The 20,248-nt window shown below is 43.0% G+C and overlaps 2 protein-coding genes across 21 annotated transcripts in view; both read left to right on the top strand.

The window, feature by feature from the left end:
* ahnak (AHNAK nucleoprotein) overlaps positions 1–20,248 on the top strand; it is a 52,539-nt gene extending 32,291 nt beyond the window's left edge. The window contains exons 5-9 of one of the 20 annotated variants that reach the window (XM_052045220.1): positions 724–3,405; positions 5,719–9,349; positions 9,911–10,459; positions 11,018–14,595; positions 15,152–20,248. In XM_052045220.1, the coding sequence (XP_051901180.1) occupies positions 724–3,405; positions 5,719–9,349; positions 9,911–10,459; positions 11,018–14,595; positions 15,152–17,215 (12,504 nt within the window). In that variant the 3' untranslated portion in view covers positions 17,216–20,248. Of the gene's footprint in view, positions 1–723; positions 9,829–9,910; positions 10,460–10,773; positions 14,596–15,151 lie in introns of all 20 variants that reach the window. The other 19 variants (XM_052045217.1, XM_052045214.1, XM_052045212.1 and 16 more) reach the window with 19 other exon arrangements.
* LOC127587058 (neuroblast differentiation-associated protein AHNAK-like) lies at positions 17,540–20,248 on the top strand. Its single transcript, XM_052045228.1, has one exon. It carries the CDS (start codon positions 17,540–17,542, stop codon positions 18,815–18,817), a length of 1,278 nt encoding a protein of 425 aa, XP_051901188.1. The 3' UTR covers positions 18,818–20,248.

Raw genomic sequence — 20,248 nt, 5'->3', positions numbered from 1 at the left:
CATCCTAAATACTCCTATGAGCTTTATAAATATCAGGAGGCTTTGATTGCATGATACCTAAATTCAAGTTCCTAAATTCAAACATAAATGTTTCTGTTCCAAAATTTATAGCAGATATCTAAAGTACTTGATTGATACAGGAACAACATGGGTAATCAACTAGTTCTTTTAATTTATCTTTATGAACAAATTCTGAACAAACTTTCTCCCCACCTTCTATGGCATCTGTCCCTCACTCAATAGTGATTCTTCATAGATAAGCAGTAGCAGCATGTCACATTTCACCGAGAAAATGTCACCACACATTTCACAAAGGAGAATTTGGATGCTCTGCAGCAGGAGAGTTGAGAAGAGCCAACAAAGTACGGTTAAATGTTTTGAAAAGCCATCTGTGTGTGGGCAGAGAAGTAGCAAGAAACCAGGATGCAAAGGGAGAGTTATTGTGAGAGATTTAAAGGTATTTCCATAGAGCATGGAAGGTTCCCTTAGAATTGGAGTCGAATCAGTTGAAACTGTACACAAAACACAGTAGGCCATGGGATGGAGGAGAGAGCAAATCTAGACTGTGTTCATCAGTTACCATAACAAAACTTTAATAACTATCACCATATTGAATTTACCGAACTGAGATAGGCTGAATCTAGAATTTTTCTGGTCTGTAAGGATCTTATTAAAGAAAACCATGAAGCTGGGTATGATACAGATTTTTTTTATTTCCTCTAGAGTGGAGATGATGAAGATTATCAGAGAATTTTTAAAAAGAAAATCAAGCCTCGCCTAAAATCAGAAGATGGCACAGAGGCATCAGATCAAGGTGACAAATCTTCCAGTGTACATATCACCAGAAAGGTCATTACACGCACAGTTCATGTGACAAGTCCCACAGTTATGACAGATGTAGACATCCACAGTCCAGAATTTAAAATTAAAGTTCCACGGCATGAGCAAGTCACCACTGAGGGATCAGAATCAAAACTGGAATCATCAGAGATGGATGTAGATGTTAATCTCGTGGGTACTGAAGGTTTAAAATTTCAAATGGGAGATAGTCAACGGACAACACATACTATGCACATTGTGAAAACAAAAGTTGTAGAGGTAACTGGACCAGATACAGAACATAACCAGACTACTATCCACATGCCACAGATCAACTTAGCAGGTGGAACAATGCAAACATCCAACCTTGATGTCAAAATTGCAAAGACAGATATGGATATATCTGCGCCAAATGTTGATGGCAATCGTATGGCACCTACAATCAGTCTCCCAAAGTCAAGTATTGACGTCTCTGCCCCAAACGTTACAACAGATACGCAAGTGCCTGCCATCGATACAACGATGGCAAAACAAAATGTTCATATTGGAGATTCAGATGGAAAAATCAGCATGCATTCAGTCAAGATGCCAGAATGCACTATTTCTGGGTCATATGTGAGAAGTCCAAATGTTGATATTAACACAAGTGCAGTCAACTCAGACATTGCTGTTCCAAAGGTTGATTTCAATCTTAACCGATCCGGAAATCAGGATCATTTAACAGATCCAAAGGTTGATGTTCAGACACGAAAGATACATGTTGAAAATTCAGGTCTTAAATTGCAAGATGGGAAACAGAATGTCAAAATGAAGGAACCAAAATTTAATATATCAGCATCCAATGGTAAAGAGGTTGCAACTGATGGGGGAAATGTAAGGTGGACAACACCAAAAGAACCTGAAATGGACATCCAAACCAAATTCCCAGAATGCGATATTAAACCAACTGGACCCAAGATCAAAAGCGACATTAAAATGCCTGATATAGATCTAGCTTCCAGTAAAATCAAAGAACCAACTTTTAAAATTTCAGGGGTCAGTATTTCAAGATCCAAACACTCTGATGCTGAACTAAAAATCAAAAATACGAAGGTGACAGAAGATTTTGACACCCCAAAAATCAGTTTTGAGAGTGACATTAAAGTTCCAAATGTGAATATTAAAGGCCCAAAAGTTGATATTGAGGCAACTGAAGGAAAAGAAAGTGGGCCAAAGTTTGCTGTGCCACCCATAGATTTGCCCAAGCTAAAGACTCCAGACATTGACTTGGGTCTCAAGGGCCCAAAAGTGAAAGAAGACCATGATATTGATGTGCCTTCTATAAGTGTAGAGGGAAAGATCAAAAGTCCTCAGCTGGATGTTGCAGTGGATATGCCAGAGGCTGAAATTGAAGGGGGCAGTGCAAAGTTAAACTTGCCAAAATTCAGAATACCCAAATTCAAAACGAGCGGCCCAAAAGTGGAAGGCCCGGACATGGACATTCATGCCAATCTTCCTGAGGGAGATGTTAAACTAACTGAGCCTAAAATAGATGTTGAAATGCCAAAAATAGATGTAGATGTTGAAGGAGCCAGTAAAATCAAGGGCCCAAAATTTAGTATGCCAACATGCAATGTCTCAGCACCCAAGGGAATGTCTGATTTTAATCTGGAACTCAAAGATCCAGAAGTGGGAGGAGCTGTTGGTGTACCTGATGTGAAACTGGAAGGTGACATTAAGGGCCCAAATCTTGACATCAGAGGCCCAAAAGTTAATATTAAGGCACCAGATGTAAAAGGAAGTAGGCCCACATTTCCAAAGCCGTCCATACATTTCCCTAAGATGGAGGTACCAGACATTGATTTGGGTCTCAAAGGCTCAACACTGAAAGGGGACCATGCTATTGATGTGACTACGACAAAGGTGGAGGGAGAGATCAAAGCTCCTCAGGTGGATGTAGATGTGGAGATGCCAGATACAGACATTGAAGTAGGCACTGGAACATTCAATTTGCCTAAATTCAGATTACCCAAATTCCACAGGGGTGGGGCTCAAGTGGAAGGTCCAGATGTGGACATTGACACCAGTCTTCCTGAGGCAGATATTAAACTGTCGGGACCTAAGATCAAAGGTGGTGTTGAAATGCCTGATGTTGATGTTGCAGGAGCTGGTAAAATCAAGGGCCCAAAAGCCAAAATGCCAGAATTCAATATCTCTACTCCCAAGAAAGGAATGCCTGATGTTAATATGGACCTCAAAGGTTCAAGAATGGGAGGAAATATTGATGCCACTGATGTTAATCTGAAAGGTGACATTAAAGGCCCAAAACTTGATGTAGAGGCACCTGGTGTAAAAGTAAGTGAACCCAAGATTTCAATGCCTTCAATTCATCTGCCTAAGATTCAGGCACCAGACCTTGATGTCAAATTGAGGGGTCCAAAACTGAAAGGAGATTATGATATTGATGTGACTTCTGGAAAGGTGGAGGGAGAAATCAAAGGACCTCAAGTTGATGTTGATGTGCCAGGCATTGACATTGAAGGAAGCAGTGGAAAGTTCAGCATGCCAAAATTTAAATTGCCCAAATTCAACATGGGTGGGTCTAAGGTGGAAGGGCCAGATGTGGACATTGATGCCAGTCTTCCTGGGGCTGACATTAAACTATCTGGACCGAAGGTAGAAGGAGATGTTGAAATGCCTGATGTAGATGTTGAAGGCGGTGGTAAAATTAAAGGCCCAAGGTTCAAAATGCCAGGATTTAATATCTCAGCACCCAAGATAGGAATGCCCGATTTTAATCTGGACCTCAAAGGTTCTAGAGTAGGAGGAGATGTTGATGTCCCGGATGTCAATCTGAAAGGTGACATTAAGGGGCCAAGTGTTGATATTAAAGGGCCCAAAGTTGACATTGAGGGTGCTGATATAAAGGGAAGCAAGCCCAAGTTTACAATGCCTTCTATTCACTTGCCTAAGATACAGGCTCCCGACATTGATTTGAATTTCAGTGGCCCAAAAGGGAAAGGAGGCTATGATATTGACGTGCCTTCTGGAAAGTTGGAGGGAGAAATCACTGCACCTAAAGTAGATGTTGATGTGGATGTGCCAGGGGTTGATGTTGAAGGAGGCAGTGGAAAGTTCAGCATGCCGAAATTTAAATTGCCCAAATTCAATATGGGTGGGTCGAAGGTGGAAGGGCCAGATGTGGACATTGATGCCAATCTTCCTGGGGCTGACATTAAACTATCTGGACCGAAAATAGAAGGAGATGTGGAAATGCCTGATGTAGATGTTGATGTCGAAGGAGGTGGTAAAATTGAAGGCCCAAGATTCAAAATGCCAGGTTTTAATATCTCAGCACCCAAGATAGGAATGCCAGATTTTAATCTGGACCTCAAAGGTTCCAGACTAGGAGGAGATGTTGACGTCCCTGATGTCAATCTGAAAGGTGACATTAAGGGGCCAAGTGTCGATATTAAAGGCCCCAAAGTTGACATTGAGGGTCCTGATATAAAGGGAAGCAAGTCCAAGTTTTCGATGCCTTCTATTCACTTGCCCAAGATTCAGGCTCCCGACATTGATTTGAGTTTCAGTGGCCCAAAAGGGAAAGGAGGCTATGATATTGATGTGCCTTCTGGAAAGGTGGAGGGAGAAATCACTGCACCTAAAGTAGATGTTGATGTGGATGTGCCAGGGGTTGACGTTGAAGGAGGCAGTGGAAAGTTCAGCATGCCGAAATTTAAATTGCCCAAATTCAACATGGGTGGGTCGAAGGTAGAAGGGCCAGATGTGGACATTGATGCCAGTCTTCCTGGGGCTGACATTAAACTATCTGGACCGAAAATAGAAGGAGATGTTGAAATGTCTGATGTAGATGTGGATGTTGAAGGAGGTGGTAAAATTAAAGGCCCAAGATTCAAAATGCCAGGTTTTAATATCTCAGCACCCAAGATAGGAATGCCCGATTTTAATCTTGACCTCAAAGGCCCAGAAGTGGGAGGAGATGTTGATGTCCCTGATGTCAATCTCAAGGGTGACTTTAAGGGCCCCAAAGTTGACATTGAGGGTCCTGATATAAAAGGAAGCAAGCCCAAGTTTTCGATGCCTTCTATTCACTTGCCCAAGATACAGGCTCCCGACATTGATTTGAATTTCAGAGGCCCAAAAGGAAAAGGAGGCTATGATATTGACATGCCTTCTGGAAAGGTGGAGGGAGAAATCACTGCACCTAAAGTAGATGTTGATGTGGATGTGCCAGGGGTTGACGTTGAAGGAGGCAGTGGAAAGTTCAGCATGCCGAAATTTAAATTGCCCAAATTCAACATGGGTGGGTCGAAGGTGGAAGGGCCAGATGTGGACATTGATGCCAATCTTCCTGGGGCTGACATTAAACTATCTGGACCAAACGTAGAAGGAGATGTTGAAATGCCTGATCTAGATGTTGATGTTGAAGGGGGTGGTAAAATTAAAGGCCCAAGATTCAAAATGCCAGGTTTTAATATCTCAGCACCCAAGATAGGAATGCCCGATTTTAATCTGGACCTCAAAGGTTCTAGAGTAGGAGGAGATGTTGATGTCCCTGATGTCAATCTGGAAGGTGACATTAAGGGCCCAGGTGTCGATATTAAAGGCCCCAAAGTTGACATTGAGGGTCCTGATATAAGAGGAAGCAAGTCCAAGTTTTCGATGCCTTCTATTCACTTGCCCAAGATACAGGCTCCCGACATTGATTTGAATTTCAGTGGCCCAAAAGGGAAAGGAGGCTATGACATTGACATGCCTTCTGGAAAGGTGGAGGGAGAAATCACTGCACCTAAAGTAGATGTTGATGTGGATGTGCCAGGGGTTGACGTTGAAGGAGGCAGTGGAAAGTTCAGCATGCCGAAATTTAAATTGCCCAAATTCAAAATGGGTGGGTCGAAGATGGAAGGGCCAGATGTGGACATTGATGCCAATCTTCCTGGGGCTGACATTAAACTATCTGGACCGAAAGTAGAAGGAGATGTTGAAATGCCTGATGTAGATGTTGATGTTGAAGGAGGTGGTAAAATTAAAGGCCCAAGATTCAAAATGCCAGGTTTTAATATCTCAGCACCCAAGATAGGAATGCCCGATTTTAATCTGGACCTGAAAGGTTCCAGAGTAGGAGGAGATGTTGATGTCCCTGATGTCAATCTGGAAGGTGACATTAAGGGCCCAAGTGTCGATATTAAAGGCCCCAAAGTTGACATTGAGGGTCCTGATATAAAAGGAAGCAAGTCCAAGTTTTCGATGCCTTCTATTCACTTGCCCAAGATACAGGCTCCCGACATTGATTTGAATTTCAGTGGCCCAAAAGGGAAAGGAGGCTATGACATTGACATGCCTTCTGGAAAGGTGGAGGGAGAAATCACTGCACCTAAAGTAGATGTTGATGTGGATGTGCCAGGGGTTGACGTTGAAGGAGGCAGTGGAAAGTTCAGCATGCCGAAATTTAAATTGCCCAAATTCAAAATGGGTGGGTCGAAGATGGAAGGGCCAGATGTGGACATTGATGCCAATCTTCCTGGGGCTGACATTAAACTATCTGGACCGAAAGTAGAAGGAGATGTTGAAATGCCTGATCTAGATGTTGATGTTGAAGGAGGGGGTAAAATTAAAGGCCCAAGATTCAAAATGCCAGGTTTTAATATCTCAGCACCCAAGATAGGAATGCCCGATTTTAATCTGGACCTGAAAGGTTCTAGAGTAGGAGGAGATGTTGATGTCCCTGATGTCAATCTGGAAGGTGACATTAAGGGCCCAAGTGTCGATATTAAAGGCCCCAAAGTTGACATTGAGGGTCCTGATATAAAAGGAAGCAAGTCCAAGTTTTCGATGCCTTCTATTCACTTGCCCAAGATACAGGCTCCCGACATTGACTTGAATTTCAGTGGCCCAAAAGGGAAAGGAGGCTTTGACATTGACGTGCCTTCTGGAAAGGTGGAGGGAGAAATTACTGCACCTAAAGTAGATGTTGATGTGGATGTGCCAGGGGTTGACGTTGAAGGAGGCAGTGGAAAGTTCAGCATGCCGAAATTTAAATTGCCCAAATTCAAAATGGGTGGGTCGAAGATGGAAGGGCCAGATGTGGACATTGATGCCAATCTTCCTGGGGCTGACATTAAACTATCTGGACCGAAAGTAGAAGGAGATGTTGAAATGCCTGATGTAGATGTTGATGTTGAAGGAGGGGGTAAAATTAAAGGCCCAAGGTTCAAAATGCCAGGTTTTAATATCTCAGCACCCAAGATAGGAATGCCCGATTTTAATTTGGACCTCAAAGGTTCTAGAGTAGGAGGAGATGTTGATGTTCCTGATGTCAATCTGGAAGGTGACATTAAGGGGCCAAGTGTCGATATTAAAGGCCCCAAAGTTGACATTGAGGGTCCTGATATAAAAGGAAGCAAGTCCAAGTTTTCGATGCCTTCTATTCACTTGCCCAAGATACAGGCTCCCGACATTGACTTGAATTTCAGTGGCCCAAAAGGGAAAGGAGGCTTTGACATTGACGTGCCTTCTGGAAAGGTGGAGGGAGAAATTACTGCACCTAAAGTAGATGTTGATGTGGATGTGCCAGGGGTTGACGTTGAAGGAGGCAGTGGAAAGTTCAGCATGCCGAAATTTAAATTGCCCAAATTCAAAATGGGTGGGTCGAAGATGGAAGGGCCAGATGTGGACATTGATGCCAATCTTCCTGGGGCTGACATTAAACTATCTGGACCGAAAGTAGAAGGAGATGTTGAAATGCCTGATGTAGATGTTGATGTTGAAGGAGGGGGTAAAATTAAAGGCCCAAGGTTCAAAATGCCAGGTTTTAATATCTCAGCACCCAAGATAGGAATGCCCGATTTTAATTTGGACCTCAAAGGTTCTAGAGTAGGAGGAGATGTTGATGTTCCTGATGTCAATCTGGAAGGTGACATTAAGGGGCCAAGTGTCGATATTAAAGGCCCCAAAGTTGACATTGAGGGTCCTGATATAAAAGGAAGCAAGTCCAAGTTTTCGATGCCTTCTATTCACTTGCCCAAGATACAGGCTCCTGACATTGATTTGAATTTCAGAGGCCCAAAGGGTAAAGGCGACTATGACATTGACGTGCCTTCTGGAAAGGTGGAGGGAGAAATCAAAGGACCGAAAGTAGATGTTGATGTGGATGTGCCAGGTGCTGATGTTGAAGGGGGCAGTGGAAAGTTCAGCTTCCCAAAATTTAAAATGCCCAAATTCCGAATTGGTCGATCAAAAGTGGAAGGTCCAGATGCTGACATTCAGGCTAATCTTCCGGAGGCAGACATTTCACTCTCTGGTCCACAGATAGAAGGAGATGTCCAAATGCCAGATATTGATGTTGAAGCAGGTGGTAAAATTAAAGGCCCAAGGTTCAACATGCCAGGATTGAATATCTCAGCACCCAAGATAGGAATGCCCGATTTTAATCTGGACCTCAAAGGCCCAGAAGTGGGAGGAGATGTTGATGTCCCTGATGTCAATCTCAAAGGTGACATTAAGGGCCCCAAAATTGACATTGAGGGTCCTGATATAAAAGGAAGCAAGCCCAAGTTTTCGATGCCTTCCATTCACTTGCCCAAGATACAGGCTCCCGACATTGATTTGAATTTTAGAGGCCCAAAGGGTAAAGGCGACTATGACATTGACGTGCCTTCTGGAAAGGTGGAGGGAGAAATCACTACACCTAAAGTAGATGTTGATGTGGATGTGCCAGGGGTTGACGTTGAAGGAGGCAGTGGAAAGTTCAGCATGCCGAAATTTAAACTGCCCAGATTCAACATGGGTGGCTCTAAGGTGGAAGGGCCAGATGTGGACATGGATGCCAATCTTCCTGGGGCTGACATTAAACTATCTGGACCGAAGGTAGAAGGAGATGTTGAAATGCCTGATGTAGATGTTGAAGGAGGTGGTAAAATTAAAGGCCCAAGATTCAAAATGCCAGGATTTAATATCTCAGCACCCAAGATAGGAATGCCCGATTTGAATCTCAATCTCAAAGGTCCAAAAGTGGGAGGAGATGTTGATGTCCCTGATGTCAATCTGGAAGGTGACATTAAGGGCCCAAGTGTCGATATTAAAGGCCCCAAAGTTGACATTGAGGGTCCTGATATAAAAGGGAGCCAGTCCAAGTTTTCGATGCCTTCTATTCACTTGCCCAATATACAGGCTCCTGACATTGATTTGAGTTTCAGTGGCCCAAAAGGGAAAGGAGGCTATGATATTGACATGCCTTCTGGAAAGGTGGAGGGAGAAATCACTGCACCTAAAGTAGATGTTGATGTGGATGTGCCAGGGGTTGACGTTGAAGGAGGCAGTGGAAAGTTCAGCATGCCGAAATTTAAATTGCCCAAATTCAACATGGGTGGGTCTAAGGTGGAAGGGCCAGATGTGGACATTGATGCCAATCTTCCTGGGGCTGGCATTAAACTATCTGGACCGAAGATAGAAGGAGATGTTGAAATGCCTGACGTGGATGTTGATGTTGAAGGAGGTGGTAAAATTAAAGGCCCAAGGTTCAAAATGCCAGGTTTTAATATCTCAGCACCCAAGATAGGAATGCCCGATTTTAATCTGGACCTCAAAGGCCCAGAAGTGGGAGGAGATGTTGATGTCCCTGATGTCAATCTCAAGGGTGACATTAAGGGCCCCAAAGTTGACATTGAGGGTCCTGATATAAAGGGAAGCAAGTCCAAGTTTTCGATGCCTTCTATTCACTTGCCCAAGATACAGGCTCCCGACATTGATTTAAATTTCAGAGGCCCAAAGGGTAAAGGCGACTATGATATTGACGTGCCTTCTGGAAAGGTGGAGGGAGAAATCACTGCACCTAAAGTAGATGTTGATGTGGATGTGCCAGGGGTTGATGTTGAAGGAGGCAGTGGAAAGTTCAGCATGCCGAAATTTAAATTGCCCAAATTCAACATGGGTGGGTCTAAGGTGGAAGGGCCAGATGTGGACATTGATGCCAATCTTCCTGGGGCTGACATTAAACTATCTGGACCGAAGGTAGAAGGAGATGTTGAAATGCCTGATGTAGATGTGATGTGAAGGAGGTGGTAAATTAAAGGCCCAAGGTTCAAAATGCCAGGTTTTAATATCTCAGCACCCAAGATAGGAATGCCCGATTTTAATCTCAATCTCAAAGGTCCAAAAGTGGGAGGAGATGTTGATATCCCTGATGTCAATCTGGAAGGTGACATTAAGGGCCCAAGTGTCGATATTAAAGGCCCCAAAGTTGACATTGAGGGTCCTGATATAAAAGGAAGCAAGTCCAAGTTTTCGATGCCTTCTATTCACTTGCCCAATATACAGGCTCCTGACATTGATTTGAGTTTCAGTGGCCCAAAAGGGAAAGGAGGCTATGATATTGACATGCCTTCTGGAAAGGTGGAGGGAGAAATCACTGCACCTAAAGTAGATGTTGATGTGGATGTGCCAGGGGTTGATGTTGAAGGAGGCAGTGGAAAGTTCAGCATGCCGAAATTTAAATTGCCCAAATTCAACATGAGTGGGTCAAAGGTGGAAGGGCCAGATGTGGACATTGATGCCAATCTTCCTGGGGCTGACATTAAACTATCTGGACCGAAGATAGAAGGAGATGTTGAAATGCCTGATGTAGATGTAGATGTTGAAGGAGGTGGTAAAATTAAAGGCCCAAGATTCAAAATGCCCAGGTTTTAATATCTCAGCACCCAAGATAGGAATGCCCGATTTTAATCTCGACCTCAAGGCCCAGAAGTGGAGGAGATGTTGATGTCCCTGATGTCAATCTGAAAGGTTGACATTAAGGGCCCCAAAGTTGACATTGAGGGGTCCTGATATAAAGGAAGCAAGTCCAAGTTTTCGATGCCTTCTATTCACTTGCCCAAGATACAGGCTCCCGACATGATTTGAATTTCAGTGGCCCAAAAGGGGAAAGGAGGCTATGACATTGACGTGCCTTCTGGAAAGTTGGAGGGAGAAATCACTGCACCTAAAGTAGATGTTGATGTGGATGTGCCGGTGGTTGACGTTGAAGGAGGCAGTGGAAAGTTCAGCATGCCGAAATTTAAACTTCCCAGATTTAACATGGGTGGGTCGAAGGTGGAAGGGCCAGATGTGGACATTGATGCCAATCTTCCTGGGGCTGACATTAAACTATCTGGACCGAAGGTAGAAGGAGATGTTGAAATACCTGATGTAGATGTTGAAGGAGGGGGTAAAATTAAAGGCCCAAGATTCAAAATGCCAGGTTTTAATATCTCAGCGCCCAAGATAGGAATGCCCGATTTTAACCTGGACCTCAAAGGCCCAGAAGTGGGAGGAGATGTTAATGTCCCTGATGTCAATCTGAAAGGTGACATTAAGGGCCCCAAAGTTGACATTGAGGGTCCTGATATAAAAGGAAGCAAGCCCAAGTTTTCGATGCCTTCTATTCACTTGCCCAAGATACAGGCTCCCGACATTGATTTGAATTTCAGAGGCCCAAAAGGGAAAGGTGACTATGATATTGATGTGCCTTCTGGAATGCCCGATTGTAATCTGGAGCTCAAAGGTCCAAGTGTGGGTGGAGATGTTGATGTGCCTGATGTCAATGTGAAAGGTGACCTTAAGGCCCCGAGTGTCGATATTAAAGGCCCGAAAGTTGACATTGAGGGACCTGAAGTAAAAGGAAGTGGGCACAAGTTTTCAATGCCTTCCATACATTTGCCAAAAATTCAGACACCAGACGTTGATTTGAGTTTCAAAAGCCCAAAACTGAAAGGAGACTCTGATATTAATGACCCTTCTGCACATATAGAGGGAGGAATCAAAGGACCTAAGGTTAGTGGGGATGTACCAGGAGCAGACATAGATGGAGGTAGTGGAAAGTTCAGCTTCCCAAAATTTAAAATGCCTAAATTCCTAATGGGTGGTTCTAAAGTCGGAGGTCCAGATTTAGACATAGATGCTAATCTTCCTGGGGCTGACGTTAAACTATCTGGACCCAAGATAGAAGGAGATGTTGGAATACCTGACGTAGATGTCGATGTTGAGGGAGCTGGTACAATGAGGAGCCCAAAGTTTAAAATACCGGGATTCAGTATGTCAGCACCTAAGATGGGAAAGCCTGATTTTAATCTGGAACTCAAAGTTCCAAAAGTGGGAGGAGATGTTGATGTCCCTGATGTCAATCTGGAAGGTGACATTAAGGGCCCAAGTGTTGATATTAAAGGACCCAAAGTTGACATTGAGGCTCCTGATATAAAAGGAAGTAGGCCCAAGATTTCAGTGCCTTCCATACACTTGCCCAAGATTCAGGGGCCAGACATTGATTTCAATTTGAGGGGTCCAAAACTGAAAGGAGATTGTGATATCGACGTGCCTTCTGGAAAGGTGGAGGGAGAAATCAAAGGACGTAAAGTAGATGTTGAAGTGGATGTGCCAGGGACTGACGTTGAAGGAGGCAGTGGAAAGTTCAGCTTCCCAAAATTTAAAATGCCCAAATTCCGAATTGGCCGGCCCAAAGTGCATGGCCCAGATGTAGACATTGATGCCAATCTTCCTGAGACAGATGTTAAGTTATCTGGACCCAAAATAGAAGGAGATGTTAAAATGCCAGATGTAGATGTAGATGTTGGGGGAGCTGGTAAAATCAAAGGCTCGAAATTCAAAATTCCAGGATTCAGTATCTCAGCACCCAAGATAGGAAAGCCTGATTTTAATCTAGACCTCCAAGGTCCAAAAGTCGGAGGAGATCTTGATGTCCCTGATGTCAATCTGGAAGGTGACATTAAGGGCCCAAATGTCAAAATTAAAGGACCCAAAGTTGATGTTGAGGGACCGGATGTAAAAGGAAGTGGGGTCAAAATTTCAATGCCTTCCTTCCACTTGCCCAAGGTACAGGCGCCCGAGGTTGATTTGAGTCTGAAGAGCCCCAAACTGAAAGGGGACTATGATATTAATATCCCTTCAGGAAAAATAGAGGGAGAGATCGAAGCGCCTAAGGTAGATGTTGATGTGGATGTCGCAGGTGCTGACATTGAAAGAGGCAGTGGAAAGTTCAGCATGCCGAAATTTAAAATGCCCAAATTCAACATGGGTGGGTCTAATGTGGAAGGCCCAGATCTGGAAATTGGTGCTAAACTTCCCGAAGGAGATGTTAAATTATCTGGACCTAAGATAGAAGGAGATGTTGAAATGCCAGATGTAGACATTGAAGGAAGCGGTAAAATCAAGGGCCCAAAATTAAAAATGCCGGGATTGAATATCTCAGCACCCAAGATAGGAATGCCTGATTTTAATCTGGACCTCAAAGGACCACAAGTGGGAGGAGATGTTACTGTCCCCGATGTCAATCTGGGAGGTGACATTAAGGGCCCAAATATTGAAATTGAAGGCCCCAAAGTTGATGTAAAGGCACCTGATATAAAAGCAAGTGGACCCAAGATTTCAATGCCTTCAATCCATTTGCCAAAGTTTCAGGCACCAGACATTGATTTCCATTTGAAGGGTCCAAAGCTAAAAGGAGACCATGATATCGATGTGCCTTCTGGAAAGGTGGAGGGAGAAATCACAGCACCTAAAGTAGATGTTGATGTGCCAGGGGTTGACGTTGAAGGAGGCAGTGGAAAGTTCAGCATGCCGAAATTTAAATTGCCCAAATTCAAAATGGGTGGGTCAAAGATGGAAGGGCCAGATGTGGATATTGATGCCAATCTTCCTGGGGCTGACATTAAACTATCTGGACCGAAAGTAGAAGGAGATGTTGAAATGCCTGATGTAGATGTTGATGTTGAAGGAGGTGGTAAAATTAAAGGCCCAAGATTCAAAATGCCAGGTTTTAATATCTCAGCACCCAAGATAGGAATGCCTGATTTTAATCTTGACCTCAAAGGCCCAGAAGTGGGAGGAGATGTTGATGTCCCTGATGTCAATCTTAAGGGTGACATTAAGGGCCCTAAAGTTGACATTGAGGGTCCTGATATAAAAGGAAGCAAGTCCAAGTTTTCGATGCCTTCTATTCACTTGCCCAAGATACAGGCTCCTGACATTGATTTGAATTTCAGAGGCCCAAAGGGTAAAGGCGACTATGACATTGATGTGCCTTCTGGAACGGTGGAGGGAGAAATCACTGCACCTAAAGTAGATGTTGATGTGGATGTGCCAGGGGTTGACGTTGAAGGAGGCAGTGGAAAGTTCAGCATGCCGAAATTTAAGTTGCCCAAATTCAACATGGGTGGGTCGAAGGTGGAAGGGCCAGATGTGGACATTGATGCCAATCTTCCTGGGGCTGACATTAAACTATCTGGACCAAAGGTAGAAGGAGATGTTGAACTGCCTGATGTAGATGTTGATGTTGAAGGAGGGGGTAAAATTAAAGGCCCAAGATTCAAAATGCCAGGATTCAATATCTCAGCACCCAAGATAGGAATGCCCGATTTTAATCTGGACCTCAAAGGTTCTAGAGAAGGAGGAGACGTTGATATACCTGATGTCAAACTGGAAGGTGAAATTAAGGGCCCCAAAGTTGACATTGAGGGTCCTGATGTAAAAGGAAGTGGGCACAAATTTTCAATGCCTTCGATTCATTTGCCCAAAATTCAGGCACCAGACATTGATTTCCATTTGAAGGGTCCAAAGCTAAAAGGAGACTCTGACATTGATGTGCCTTCTGGACAGCTGGAGGGAGAAATCAAAGGACCTAAGGTGGACTTTGATGTGGACGTGCCAGGGGTTGACGTTGAAGGAAGCAGTGGAAAGTTCAGCATGCCGAAATTTAAATTGCCCAAATTCAACATGGGTGGGTCGAAGGTGGAAGGGCCAGATGTGGACTTTGATGCCAATCTTCCTGGGGCTGACATTAAACTATCTGGACCGAAGGTAGAAGGAGATGTTGAACTGCCTGATGTAGATGTTGAAGGAGGTGGTAAAATTAAAGGCCCAAGATTCAAAATGCCAGGATTCAATATCTCAGCACCCAAGATAGGAATGCCCGATTTTAATCTGGACCTCAAAGGCCCAGAAGTGGGAGGAGATGTTGATGTCCCTGATGTCAATCTCAAGGGTGACATTAAGGGCCCCAAAGTTGACATTGAGGGACCTGATGTAAAAGGAAGTGGGCACAAATTTTCAATGCCTTCGATTCATTTGCCCAAAATTCAGGCACCAGACATTGATTTCCATTTGAAGGGTCCAAAGCTAAAAGGAGACTCTGACATTGATGTGCCTTCTGGACAGCTGGAGGGAGAAATCAAAGGACCTAAGGTGGACGCTGATGTGGACGTGCCAGGGGTTGACGTTGAAGGGGGCAGTGGAAAGTTCAGCATGCCGAATTTAAATTGCCCAATTCAACATGGGTGGGTCGAAGGTGGAAGGGCCAGATGTGGACATTGATGCCAATCTTCCTGGGGCTGACATTAAACTATCTGGACCGAAGGTAGAAGGAGATGTTGAACTGCCTGATGTAGATGTTGAAGGAGGGGGTAAAATTAAAGGCCCAAGATTCAAAATGCCAGGATTCAATATTTCAGCACCCAAGATAGGAATGCCCGATTTTAATCTGGACCTCAAAGGCCCAGAAGTGGGAGGAGATGTTGATGTCCCTGATGTCAATCTCAAGGGTGACATTAAGGGCCCCAAAGTTGACATTGAGGGACCTGATGTAAAAGGAAGTGGGCACAAATTTTCAATGCCTTCGATTCATTTGCCCAAAATTCAGGCACCAGACATTGATTTCCATTTGAAGGGTCCAAAGCTAAAAGGAGACTCTGATATTGATGTGCCTTCTGGACAGCTGGAGGGAGAAATCAAAGGACCTAAGGTGGACGCTGATGTGGACGTGCCAGGGGTTGACATTGAAGGAGGCAGTGGAAAGTTCAGCATGCCGAAATTTAAATTGCCCAAACTCCACATAGGTGGGCCTAAAGTGCAAGGCCCAGATGTGGACATTGATGCTGATCTTCCTGAGGCAGATGTTAAACTGTCTGGACCTAAGATAGAAGGAGACGTTAAAATACCTGATGTAGATGTAGATGTTGAGGGAGCTGGCAAAATCAAGAGGCCAAAGTTTAAAATGCCCGGATTCAGTATGTCAGCACCCAAGATGCCTGATTTTAATCTGGAACTCAAAGGTCCAAATATGGGAGGAGAAATTAAAGGTCCCCATGTGGGCATTGATGCCAGTCTTCCTGAAGCAAGTGGTAAGCTCTCTGGTCCCAAGGTAGCTGGTGTTGAAACTCCTGGTATAGATCTCGATGCTGAAGGAGCTCCTAAAATCAAAGGTCCAAAAATCAAAATGCCCGGACTTGATATCTCAGTACCCAAGATAGGAATGCCTGATTTTAATTTGGAGCTCAAGGGTCCAACACTGGGAGGCAATGTAGATGCCCCTGATCTTAATTTGGAGGGTGACCTCAAAGGGCCTGAGTTTGAAATGAAAGGTCCCAAGGTAGATATTGTGGGGAATGACCTTAACATTGAGGGACCTGATTTAAAAGGAAATGAGCCTGAGTTTTCAGCGCCTTCATTGGACATTTCAGCTCCTTCTGCAGACATGAATCTTGACTTGAAAGGTCAAAATTTGAAACACGCTGTTGATATTAAATCTCCAGGTTTTGGTATTGACATTAGTGCACCTGATATAGATATAGGTGGTCATGGAGCAGATCTAAAAATGCCAAAAGTAAAGAAACCAAAATTTGGATTTGGAGTTAAAGGACAAGGAGATATAAATACTCCTTCTCTGGATATAACCGGTCCTGATATAGATGTTAATGTTGATTCTCCAGACGCAAGTCTTAAAACTAAGGGGAAAAAAGGTAAATTCAAATTGCCTAAACTCAACATCAAGTCAAAGAAATCTGGAGGAGATATGAAGGTGACTGTTCCAAAGAGTGACCTAGATTTATCCAAGCCAGATGTAGATGTTAAATCCCCAGATCTAAATGTAAGCCTTGGATCATCTGATGGACAATTAAATGTTAAGTCATCAAAAGTAAAGAAACCACGATTTGGAAAAGTCAAGTTATCATTTCCAGATGTTGAATTTGATTTGACATCACCAAAAATGAAAGGTGAGATACCTACTGCAAAGGCTGAAGGTGATTTGCAAGCACCTGATGTTGATTTTTCATCTGAAGATATAAAAGGTCCCCATGTTGACATTAGAGCACCCGGAATAGACGTCAATACAGATGCAAACCTTCAAGGACCTGGCTTTAAAGTAAAAGGCACCAAGTTAAAATTTCCTTCAGTAAACATCACATCACCCAAAATGGCTGAAACAGATGTGGATATCAATTTGAAGGGCACAAACCTAAAAGGTGAAGCATCAGGAAATGTAGAAGGCCCAACAATTGGCATAAAGAAACCAGAAATCGATTTGATGTTGATGCTCCAAATGTTGACATTGAAAAACCAGAAGGTAAATTAAAAATGAAAATCAAGAAGCCAAATATTTCAGGACCAAATATAACCTAGATACATCAGGAGGTGACTTGAAGGCACCGGGTTTAGGAGCAACTATTGAGGGCACCTGATGTGGATATAAATGCTGATGGTAAATTCAAAGGACCACAAATTGGTATTTCAGCATCTGATGTGGGGTTGATTAAAGAATCCACAACTCAAAAGCAGTATCAACCTTCCCGGTCCAAATATCAAAGGAAACTTTAAAGGACATGTGGATGTGAAAGTTCCTGTTATCGATGCGGATGATGGAGATTTTAACATTAAAGGTGCAGATGGAAAAGTAAAGATGCCTCAGATCAACATTCCAAAAGCTGGTATTAACATTGCAGGATCTGGAGTTTCTGCACCTGATTTATCTGGACCAAAGATGGACATTGACATAAAAAGCCCTAAAATAAACATTGAAGGGCCAAGTATGAAACTGAATGGAGCGGACATCAATATTGATGGTCTGAAACAAAAAGGTCCCAGTGTTAATTTAGCTGCACCAAAAACCAATATTGAATTTTCTGGTGCAAAGGTTGAAGGAGGTGTGAAGACAAATGCACCAGATTTCAGTCTAGGTAGTCTAAGTGCTGATGTACCAAATTCTGAAGTGAAGATCCCTTCACCTAATGTGAAACTTGATGTAAAAGGCCCTACAATAAAAGGAGGCATTGGAATGTCTGGTTTAAAAGGCGATCTGAAAGATCCAGAATTTGATGCCAAGGCATCTGAAGTAAGTGCAGGTGACAGAGCAGAAAAAATCGAATTAGATGTTGCATTGGACAAAATGAAAATACCTAAATTTAAGCATTCTCAATTTAAAATAAAAAGCCCAAATTTAGAAGAGACAGAAATGGCAGCAGATGCCAGAATTCCTGAAATTCAGCTACATGCTTCAGCTGCACAAGGTCCAGGTGTCAATATTAAAGGACCACAGGCTAGTTTAAACCTGCCGGAAGGAGAGGTGGAAAGCTCAGGGGTCAAAATAAAAAAGGGTAGAATTAAAATGCCCAAATTTAATTTCTCCAAGTCTAAAGGGAAGAGTAGTTTTGAAGGATTGGAAGGGGATTTCAGCGCATCTGGACCAAAGACTGATATTAAGGGCTCCAAAGGAAGCCTGGGTTTTGGTGACATTGAGGTGGAGACATCAGAGATGTCAATAGCTGGGAAAGATTCTAGTTTGGACATTAACACCTCCCCAAAAGGGAAGTCAGGAACATTAGATTTCTCTTTATTTAAAGGCAAAAAGTCAGAACGTCACAGATCATCGTCTCTGAGTGATGAGCAAGAACTTTCACCTTCTTCACCCAAGGGCAGATTAGAATTTGGAGAAGGGGTTGCAGGTGCAAAAGGCAAAAAGTCTAAGTTGAAATTTGGAACATTTGGAGGCTTTGGGGCTAAATCAAAGGGCTCCTACGAGGTCACTCTCAATGAAGGTGAAGCAGCAGTAGAGGGCAGTGGAATCTCTCTAGTTTCCAAAAAATCCCGTATATCCTCCACTTCTAGCAGTGATAGCGGATCTAAAGCAGGATTGCGCCTTCCTAAAGTAGAACTAAATATCAACAAAAACAAAGAATAACTATGTAAATATACCTGAGTTACTGTAAATAGAAATTAACTGCATTACTTTTTACTGATAAGCCAAGGCATGGAGATCCATTAGACTTCATCTCTATCTCATTTGCAGGTCAAAAATAGGATGGAATATTTAAAGTGTTGAGTTTCTTTTCCTTTAATGCGAGGGATAGAACCCTAAGTCAGACTTGACCTGCGGATATTTCAGTACACTTCTGTATCAGCTAAAAATCAAACTAAAGTTCTATTACTGAGCTGAGAGCAATAGCTTACTAGCAGGAAAAAATAAAACCTATTTTGATACATTTTCTATGTAGCAGTTTATTATTTTCATATATTGGCAAAATGGAGGTGTTAAGACATTTAATCACTGGTGCTCTCTCTGGCTTACTTTATACAATGGAGTTGCAGCTAATGTATGAGAGGTTTTACTGAAGTTTGATTTCTTAAGAAAACATACAGAGGAAGTGGTAGAGGAAGAGTTTAAGCTGTTTTTAGACAAATACATGATACCCTACCCACACAAGGTGAAATCTGGCAAAATAAACTCAATTTATCGTGTCATAAATGATTATCAGAATTCAGTAACAATCAGTTTGGCCTGTATCTTTTCTCTGTTAGTAGGAGATGCAATAAACAAACAAAATTCTGTTCTGGGAGGCTTAAATTCTTCAACTTTGTAAATGTGTAAGTGTGGTCTGTGGAACTGGTTAGGGCGTATTTCTACTGTGAATTAGTACATTATCACCACCACCATCGCTTCCCTAACCCACGCCACTCATTTGTGGTGATGATGCTGCTGCTGTTGTAATAATCTTTTATTCCCATGTCCTTCTTCCACAAGAGTGAATGAAATTAGAAAACTACTCACTACTTAACAATACGCAAAATCATATATCCAGTTTGGCTGCATGTTAAATTTCCCATCTCCTCCCAGTCTTCTCAAAGCCACTCTACCTTCTATCCCTATAATCCAGTGTGGCTCAGCTGAGAAGTGCACTGCCTCATGTGAAACACAGCCTTGTGGATGTTCAAGATCTTAGATTGGATTGACCAGTCTGAGCCAAATTAGCTGATCATGTAGGTGTGCTGATGCAGGAGTCTGGAATGTTCAATTTCCTTGCATTGTGAAGCACAATATGAGAGCATATCTTCCCTGCATGCATAATGAAGTCTCACAGTAAAGCAACGCCTTGCTGAGTTCACAGAAAGCACCTATTATCCTTGTAACATAATAAGCAATTTTCTTTTGTTATGAATGGCGAGAATTGTGACTTTGCCAGATTTTTTTCTTATCATTTCATTGTTTCACTCAAAAATGTTAATAGAACTCTTCATAATTCTGTCTGCACTCTTGCGGCAAACAGTAGACGACGGGAATGTAAGACAAGCGCGTACCTTGTAAAAATCAAATAAATCGTTCATTACCCTGAAA

This window comes from Pristis pectinata, chromosome 38 (assembly GCF_009764475.1).
Source record: "Pristis pectinata isolate sPriPec2 chromosome 38, sPriPec2.1.pri, whole genome shotgun sequence".
In the NCBI taxonomy this organism is placed as follows: Eukaryota; Metazoa; Chordata; class Chondrichthyes; order Rhinopristiformes; family Pristidae; genus Pristis; species Pristis pectinata.
The sequence above is the reverse complement of the archived record's forward strand: the minus strand, read 5'-3'. Positions and strand labels throughout refer to the sequence as shown.